At 40.2% G+C, this 9,331-nt stretch overlaps 1 protein-coding gene across 1 annotated transcript; it reads left to right on the top strand.

The window, feature by feature from the left end:
* The first annotated feature begins 4,694 nt into the window (after positions 1-4,694).
* LOC132678777 (nucleophosmin-like) lies at positions 4,695-5,545 on the top strand. The gene is made up of 3 exons (XM_060631601.1): positions 4,695-4,752; positions 5,046-5,256; positions 5,341-5,545. Exons 1-3 carry the CDS (start codon positions 4,695-4,697, stop codon positions 5,543-5,545), a joined length of 474 nt encoding a protein of 157 aa, XP_060487584.1.
* The last annotated feature ends 3,786 nt before the right edge of the window (positions 5,546-9,331 follow it).

The raw sequence follows: 9,331 nt of genomic DNA, 5'->3' as shown, positions 1-9,331 counted from the left end.
CTGGTACTTTGTCTCACAGGACTCCCCTTAGGATCTCTTGTAGGGCTGGTTTAGTGGTGATGAATTCCTTCAGTTTTTGTTTGTTTGGGAAGACCTTTATCTCTCCTATTCTAAATGACAGACTTGCTGGATAAAGGATTCTCGGCTGCATATTTTTTTTTCTGTTCATCACATTGAACATTTCCTGCCATTCCTTTCTGGCCTGCCACATTTCAGTAGAGAGATCTGTCACTAGTCTTATCGGTCTCCCTTTATATGTTAGAGCATGTTTATCCCTAGCTGCTTTCAGAATTTTCTTTTTATCCTTGTATTTTGCCAGTTTCACTATGATATGTTGTGCAGAAGATTGATTCAAGTTACGTCTGAAGGGAGTTCTCTGTGCCTCTTGGATTTCAATGCCTTTTTCCTTCCCCAGATCAGGGAAGTTCTCAGCTATGATTTCTTCAAGTACACCTTCAGCACCTTTTCCTCTCTCTTCCTCCTCTGGAATCCCAATTATGCATATATTATTACATTTAATTGTGTCACTTAGTTCTCTAATTCTCCCCTCATACTCCTCGATTTTTTTATCTCTCTTTTTCTCAGCTTCCTCTTCTTCCATAATTTTATCTTCTAATTCACCTATTCTCTCCTCTGCCTCTTCAATCCGAGCTGTGGTCACCTCCATATTATTTTGCAGCTCATTTATAGCATTTTTTAGCTCCTCCTGACTGTTTCTTAGTCACTTGATCTCTGTAGTAATAGATTCTCTGCTGTCCTCTATACTTTTTTCAAGCCCAGTGATTAATTTTATGACTATTATTTTAAATTCATTTTCTGTTATATTGTTTAAATTGTTTTTGAGCAGTTCATTAGCTGTCACTACTTCCTGGAGTTTCTTTTGAGGAGAATTCTTCCATTTCGTCATTTTGGATAGTCCCTGGAGTGGCTCGGAACTGCAGGGCTCTTCCTCTGTGCTGTCTGGAGTAACTTGCGTTGGTGGGCGGGGCCGCAGTCATACCTGATGTCTGCCCCCAGCCCACTGCTGGGGCCACAGTCAGACTGACGTGTACCTTATCTTCCCCTCTCCCAGAGGCAGGACTCACTGTGGAGTGGTGTGGCCCCTGTCCTGGCTCCTTGCTCACTGCCAGGCTTGTGGTGCTGCTTCAATGGGACCTGGTATATTAGCTGGGGTGGATCCGCAAGGTGCACAAGGGTGGGAGGTGCAGATGCAGCTTACTTTGCCTTCGGCGGTCTGCTTCAGGAGGGGCCGTGTGGCACTGGGAGGGAGGCAGACCCATTGGAGGGATGGATCCCCAGAAGCACGGCATTGGGTGTTTGGCGTGGTGCAAGCAAGTTCCCTGACAGGAACTGGTTCCCTTTGGGATATTGGCTGGGGGATGGGTGAGGGAGATGGTGCTTCCCAGTGCCTTTATTCCCTGCCAAGCTGAGCTCTGTCCTCCAGGGCTCAACAACTCTCCCTCCCGTTGTCCTCTAGCCCTCCCACTCTGAACAGAGCTATTGACTTATAACCTTCCAGATGTTAAGTCCCCCTGGCTGTCAGAACCCACTCCGTCTGGCCCCTCCACTTTTGCAAGTTAGACTCGGGGGGCTCTGCCTTGCTGGATGGACTGCCCCTCCACCTCCCAGGCTCCCTCCCACCAGTCTGTGTAGCGCGCACTGCCTCTCAGCCCTTCCTACCCTCTTCCGTGGGCCCCTCGTCTACACTTGGCTCTGGAGAGTCTGCTCTGCTAGTCTTCTGGCAGTTTTCTGGGTAATTTAGGCAGATATGGGTGGAATCTAAGTGGTCAGCAGGACACAGTGAGCCCAGCGTCCTCCTACACTGCCATCTTCCTTCGAGAGTTGGCACTTTAAATTTTTTTTTTAACGTTTATTTATTTTTGAGACAGAGAGAGACAGAGCATGAACAGGGGAGGAGCAGAGAGAGAGGGAGACACAGAATCTGAAACAGGCTCCAGGCTCCGAGCTGTCAGCACAGAGCCCTATGCGGGGCTCGAACCCATGGACCGTGAGATCATGACCTGAGCCGAAGTCGGACGCTTAACCGACCAAGCCACCCAGGCGCCCTGAGAGTTGGCACTTTAAATAAAAAGAGCAAGGAGAGCGCCTGGGTGGCTCAGTCAGTTAAGTGTCTGTCTTCAGCTCAGGTCATAATCTCATGAGTTCAAGCCCCACTTCGGGCTCTGTGCTGACAGTTTAGAGTCTGGACCCTGCTTCAGATTCTCTGTCTCCCTCTCTCTCTGTCCCTTCCCTGCTCGCTCGCTCTCTCTCTTTCTCTCTCTCTCTCACAAAAATAAACATTTCAATAAAAATTAAATAAATAAAATGAGAAAAAAAAAGTTTTCAAAAGGATTGTGTGCCAACAGCATTCCAAGCATGCTGATTACTTTACATCACTTACCTCATGTAATTCTTAAGTGACAGCTTTACTAGGGGCAATTACCATAGTTAGTCTCCTTTGCAAGGCACCTGACTCTTGCCACACAGACCAGATAAATCCATTGATAATTTCCCATAGTGTGGGATAATACTGCCCTGGTTGTTTGAAGATAATTTTAGTTGTAAACGACATTAAATAACATTAATTAAGTTGGTGAAAAAAGTGACTTGTCGACCTTTTTTATACCATAAAGAGAACCTCTCAGCATGTTGTTGGCATGTCTTTAACTCCTCTAACACGTTTTTCTTATGTGTAAGTTTTTTTAAGCTTATTTATTTAGTTTAGAGAGAGAGAGAGAGAGAGAGAGAGAGAGCGCGCTTGGGAGTGGGGGAGGGGGAGAGAGAATCCTAAGCAGGCTCCATATTGTCAGCGCAGAAACTGATGTGGGGTTCAAACACACAAACCGTGAGATCATGACCTGAGCTGAAATCAAGAGTGGGATATTCAACCAACTGAGCCACACAGGCTCTCCTTCCCTCTTCTAACACTTTTTAGTCTCCTGGAGAGCAGACCTCAGACTCTGATGAGATTTCTTTAACCAATACCACCTAACTAGAAATTCATAACTGTTTTTGCTTTTAGTGTATGTTTTTTTTTAATTTTTAAATGTTTATTTATTTTTGAGAGAGAGAGAGACAGAGCATGAGGGGGGGTGGGGAGCAGAGATAGAGGGAGACACAGAATCCAAAACAGCCCCAATGCGGGGCTCGAACTCACAAACCATGAGATCATGACCTGAGCTGGAGCCGGGCGCTCAACCGACTGAGCCACCCAGGCGCCCCCTTTTAGTGTATGTTTTTAATTGCTTTCTAGTTACTGCTGCACTTCATTTATGGGAAGAGAATACATATTTCCTCTTAAAATAAGCGTATGTCCACTTATTATAACTTTATTTCCATTCAAAATAGCTTTAAGGTATGTACCTGAAACTGATGCAGTGTTATATGCCAGTTATATCTCAGGCAATCAATCATTCAATTAGAAGAAGGGGTAATAAGATAGGAAAGGGGTTCCTGTGAGGCAAGTAAGAGGTAGACAGAATGTTACTCAGCACATCTACATGGGAGTCTCCCCCCATGTGATGTCAGGGTGAAAACTAGGGTTAAGAGGACAACTACATAGTGGAGTGAAGGAGATGGGGCTGTCTCAGGTGGTTTCCAGGTTTCAGATTAGATGTAACCTTTCTCAACCTGGATTCTTGGAAGAATCAAGCTCCAATGTAGAGTTATCTACTGTATGTTGTGAATCAACTGCTCTCTTAATAAGCATCTAGAATGGTTCTACATATGTGCAAAGGAAAAAAAAATAGCTTCCAGGAGTATTAGTAAATAATAGTACAAGTGGTGGAAAATGATCAAAGTTCTTCAAAGTGGTACACAGTGATGAGCAGAAACATAAACATCCGAGAATGATCGAAACTTAAGACATTCTCTACTGAAATACAATACGGGAGCCCTTACAGGAGCCACTGTGAAAGGGACTACTGCCCATAAGAAAGAGCCACAGTCCAGCCATTTTCCAGGATGGGGGGCAGTTTTGTCCCCCCTGGAGATATTTGGTAGTGTCTGGACACATCTTGGTTGTCACAATTTTGAGGGTGGTTGTGGGGATTGTGTTACTGGCATCTAGTGCCTAGAGACCAGGGATGTTGTAAAACACTAGGACAGCCCACAATGGGAGTCGTCTACCCTATCCGTCAATAGCGCCAAGGTGGAGAAAATGCTGTATCCTGACTGTGCTGGGGGTAATTCAGCTGCCGTGTTTGTGTTGTCTGAAGGCCAAGTCCCTATTTGATAAAGTTCACATGTCACATTAGAGCTGGCAATTCTTGGGTGTTTGACCTTTGGATGAACTTTTCTGCTTGTTCTAGACAAATTATTTAATTATAAAGTATCTTCTATTTTAACTTTTAATTCAGAAAGTGTACCAGCAGTGATCTGCATTCTTGCCCCTGGTCCTTTTATAACTAGATGCACAGACCTTTTGCTACCCATTTTTTAATTGTTTCAGCTTTAAAAAGGAACCTCGTGTGGGTGATTCTGATCAAAGGAGTGTGGTAGTTTTTATTTCATCTGTTTGGACCATTTCATTGCAAATGGTCCTACAATTTTTGTCCCTTAATTTATCATAGACTTTAATTTGTAAATCTACATTTTACTTTGAAAATATTTCTAGTCTGCATGGCTCTTTTGTGTTACAGTAGTCGTTTCTCTCCATCTGCCTTCTCTCCCACCTAAGTGCGTGCCACCACCCCATGGAAGATTCAGTGGACACAGACATGAGCCCCCTAAGGCTCCAGAACTATCTTTTTGGTTGTGAATTAAAGGCTGACAAAGATTATCACTTTAAGGTAGATAATGATGAAAACAAGCACTAGTTATCTTTAAGAACAATTAGTTTAGGGGCTGGTGCAAAGGATAAATTACACATTGTTGAAGCAGAAGCAATGAGTTATGAAGGCAGTCCAATAAAAGTCACATTGGCAACTTTGAAATGTCTTTACAGCTAACGGTTTCCCTTGCGGGCTTTAAAATAACACCACCTGTGGTCTCATGATTAAAATGTGGTTCAGGGCCTGTGCATATTAGTGGACAGTGCTTCATAGCTGTGGAGAAAGATGCAGAGTCAGAAGATCAAAAGGAAGAGGATGTAAAACTCCTTAGTATATGTGGAAAGCCTTCTGTCTCTGGATGTGGTAGTAACATTCCACAGAAAAAAGTAAAATTTGGTGCCAGTGGAGATGATGATGATGATGATGATGATGATGATGATGATGATTTTGATGATAAAGAAGCTGAAGAAAAGCCTCCAGTAAAGAAATCTATATGAGATACTCCAGCCAAAAATGCACAAAAATCAGACCAGAATGGAAAATACTCAAAACCACCAACACCAAGATCAAAAGGTCAAGCATCTTTCAAAAAACAGGAAAAGACTCCCAAAACACCAAAAGGACCTAGTTATATGGAAGACATCAAAGCAAAAATGCAACCAAGCGTGAAAAAAGGTGATTCTCTTCCTAAAGTAGAAGTCAAGTTCATCAGTTATGTGAAGAATTGCTTCTGGATGACTGACCAAAGGGCTATTCAAGATCTCTGGCAATGAAGGAAGCCTCTTTAAGACATTAGTTTAAACAGTTTGTTTACAATTTTCCATCTTATTTCATTTCTGTAACAGTTGATATCTGGCTGTCATTTTTATAATGCAGAGTGAGAATTTTCCAAGTCCTAGCAATCAGACAACACAAAGAAACAAAAGGCATACAAATCAGCAGGGAGGAAGTCAAACTTTTATTCTTAGTAGACAACATTCTTAGTAGACAACTCTATGTGGAACACACAAGAGACTACCAAAAAAACTGTTAGAACTGATTCATGAATTCAGCAAAGCCACAGGATATAAAATGACTGTACAGAACTCAGCTGCATTTCTATACACCAATAATGAAGCAGCAGAAAGAGAAATCAAGGAATCGATCCCATTTACAATTGCACCAAAAATCATAAAATACCTAGGAATAAAGCTAACCAAAGCGGTGAAAAATCTATACACTGAAAACAATAGAAAGCTTATGGAAGAAATTGAAGAAGATACACACACAAAAAAAGGAAAAAACATTCCATGCTCATGGATTGGAAGAGCAAATGAGCAAATATTTTTAAAATGTCGATACTACCCAAAGCAATCTACATATTCAGTGTAATCCCTACCAAAATCACACCAGCATTCTTCACAGAGCTAGAGCAAGCAATCCTAAAGCTTGTATGAAACCAGAAAAGACTCCAAGTAGCTAAAGCAATCCTGAAAAAGAAAACCAATTGTGATGCTGGAGGTACCACAATTCCAAAGTTTAAGCTCTATTTCAAAGCTGTAATCACCAAGACAGTATGGTACTGGCACAAAATCAAACACATAGATGAATGGAACAGAATGGAGAACCAGAAATGGACCCACAAACATATGGTCAACTCATCTTTGACAAAGTAGGAAAGAATATCCAGTGGAAAAAAGACAGTCTCTTTAGCAAATTGTGTTGGGGAAACTGGACAGCGACATGTAGAAGAATGAACCTGGACCACTTTCTTACACCATACACAAAATAAACTCAAAATGGATGAAAGATAAATGTAAGCAGAAAGCCGTCAAAACCCTAGAGAAGAAAACAGGCAACAACCTCTTTGACCTTGGACTCAACAACTTCTTACTTGACATATCTCTGGAGGCAAGGGAAACAAAAGCAAACATGACCTATTGGGACCTCATTAAGATGAAAAGCTTCTGCATGGCAAAGGAAACAATCAGCAAAACTAAAAAGCAACTGACAAAATGGGAGAAGATATTTGCAAATGACATATCAGATAAAGGGTTAGTATCCAAAAATATAAATGGCTTATCAAACTCAACACTCAAAAAACAAGCAATCCTGTGGTCAATAGATGTGAATAGACACTTTTCCAAAGAAGACATCCACATGCCTAACAGACACATGAAAAAATGCTCATTACTCATCATCAGGGAAATACAAATCAAAACCACAATGAGATACCACCTCACACTTGTCAGAAAGGCTAAAATTAACAACTCAGACAACAGCAGATGTTGGTGAGATTATGGAGAAAGGGGAGCCCTTTTGCACTGCTGGCAAGAATGCAGACTGGTGAAGACATTCTGGAAAACAGTATGAAGACTCCTCAAAAAATTAAAAATAGAACTACCCTATGTCCCAGCAATTGCACTACTAGGTATTTATTAAGAGGATACAGGAGTGATGATCCAAAGGATACAGGAGTGATGATCCAATGTTGATAGCAGCACTATCGACAATAGCCAAAGTAGGGAGAGTCCAAATGTCCGTTGACTAATGAATGGATGAAGAAGATGTCATGTATAGGCGTGTGAGTGTGTGCGTGTGTGTGTATGTGTGTGTGTGTGTGTGATGGAATATTACTTGGTGATCAAAAAGAATGAAATCTTGCTATTTGCAACAACATGGATGGAAGTAGAGTGTGGTATGCTAAGCAAAATAAGTCAGTTAGAGAAAGACAAATATCGTATGATTTCACTCATGTGGAATTTGAGATACAAAACGGATGAACATAAGGAAAGGGAAGCAAAAATAATATAAAAACAGAGAGGGAGACAAACCATAAGGTATTCTTAAATACAGAAAACAAGCTGAGGGTTGCTGGAGGGATGTTGGGTTGGAGAATGGGCTAAACGGGCAAGGGGCATTGAGGAGGACACATGTTAGGATGAGCATTGGGTGTTACATGTAAGTGATGAATCACTAAATTCTATTCCTGAAATCATTATTATACCATATGTTAACTAACTTGGATTTAAATTCATAAATAAATAAATAAATAAATAAATAAATAAATAAATAAAAATTAAAAGTTAAAATATTTCTATAATGACATGTACTTTACCATATGCAATTAAACAACATTCTGAGCCTCAATTCTATTATAAAAGAATACAGGGGTGCCTGGGTGGCTCAGTTGGTTAAGCATCTGACTTTGGCTCAGGTCACTATCTCATGGCTTATGAGTTTGATCCCTGCTTTGGGCTCTGTGCTAGGCCTGGAGCCTGAAGCCTGATTGATCCCAATCTCTGTCTTCCTCCCTCCCTCTGCCCCTTCCCTGCTTCTGAGTTCTCTCTCTCTCTCTCTCCCCAAAAATAAATAAATAAACCATTAAAAAAATAAAGAATACATAGGGGCTTGGTCTGAAATTGTACCAACCTTGGTCCATACCTAAAATTTGGATTTTCAGACTAATTACATGAGGTTATTTTCTTGCCTCTTTCTTCTAAATACAAACTTCAAAAAGTAAACACTAGTTTGTTGAAGATTTTGATCACTGGGGAGATGGAAAATCAGAGTTTTGCTATAATGAGATTGACCTGTATTTAGTGAATAATACTATTGTTACTAAAGTGGAAAAAAAAATCATGTAGGATATAAATTCATTTTTATAAAGGGATGAAAGAATATATAATTGTTTGGTGTTTATCCTAGAATTACTTGAAAGCAGGCTATCTTGGAAGAATAAAAATATTTACTAATAATTGACCCCTTATAAAATTAGCTCCTCTCCACAGACTTGGAAGCTATTATCTATGTTGGGTAATACCACATTGATTGGTTATTTGTCAATTCTGTGCTTCAGCAGTGTAAAACAAATGCAAAATGTAATTGCAAATCCAACAAATCTTGCCCCTGAAATGCAGGATTTCAGAAAGCCTTAAGAGAGAGAGAGAAGGAAAGGTCTCTAATTGAACACAACGCCATTCACAGAGAAGGACCCAGTAGAGAAAAATTAAGAGAAAATTGACAAGAATGTTTGTAAAATAAATTCTTTAGAAGAGAAAGATTTCAATATCAAAGATAAAGACAGCCTCTTGGGAAAACTGAGGAAGCCTTTGAACACTTTTGCTGAAGTGACCCTTTTGATTATCACACTGTGAAAGTCAAACATGAAAGAAAGGACATTGTATCACTCTCTACTGCCAAAAATACAAAAAAAATATTCCTTGTCCCCTAATAATCAATGCTTGATTTAAGTTCTGCTCATTCTTACATTTTATGCAAAGTTGCATTCAAAAATTACATATTAACTTTGGAATAAAATTTTGCAACTTTGATATAATTTTTCAAGATAAGGTTCCAATCACACATTTCCTTATGTACTATGAATTTTGGGTTCCCATTTTAATAGCATTCATTTTAAATTATCTTTTTCTACTACCATTTATCCCTGGACAGCTATGACTTCTTGTTAGAGAATCTCATAAAATAGTAGAGTTTAAAGAACAACTATCAGAAGCCATCAGGTCCAGATAAAGAAATTAAGATTCAATGAGATTGTCACCTGTCTCAAGGTTACAAAT

The sequence above is a fragment of the Panthera onca genome, chromosome A2, assembly GCF_046562875.1.
Source record: "Panthera onca isolate mPanOnc1 chromosome A2, mPanOnc1 haplotype 2, whole genome shotgun sequence".
Classification (NCBI taxonomy): Eukaryota; Metazoa; Chordata; class Mammalia; order Carnivora; family Felidae; genus Panthera; species Panthera onca.
This window is presented reverse-complemented; position numbering and strand designations above follow the sequence as displayed.

Coding starts and splice junctions, on each gene's coding strand:
- LOC132678777 (XM_060631601.1), top strand. CDS start 4,695: ATGGAAGATTCAGTGGACACAGACATGAGCCCCCTAAGGCTCCAGAAC. Junction 4,753..5,045: donor GCTCCAGAACTATCTTTTTG/GTTGTGAATTAA, acceptor AGTGCTTCATAG/CTGTGGAGAAAGATGCAGAG. Junction 5,257..5,340: donor GAAGAAAAGCCTCCAGTAAA/GAAATCTATATG, acceptor AACACCAAGATC/AAAAGGTCAAGCATCTTTCA.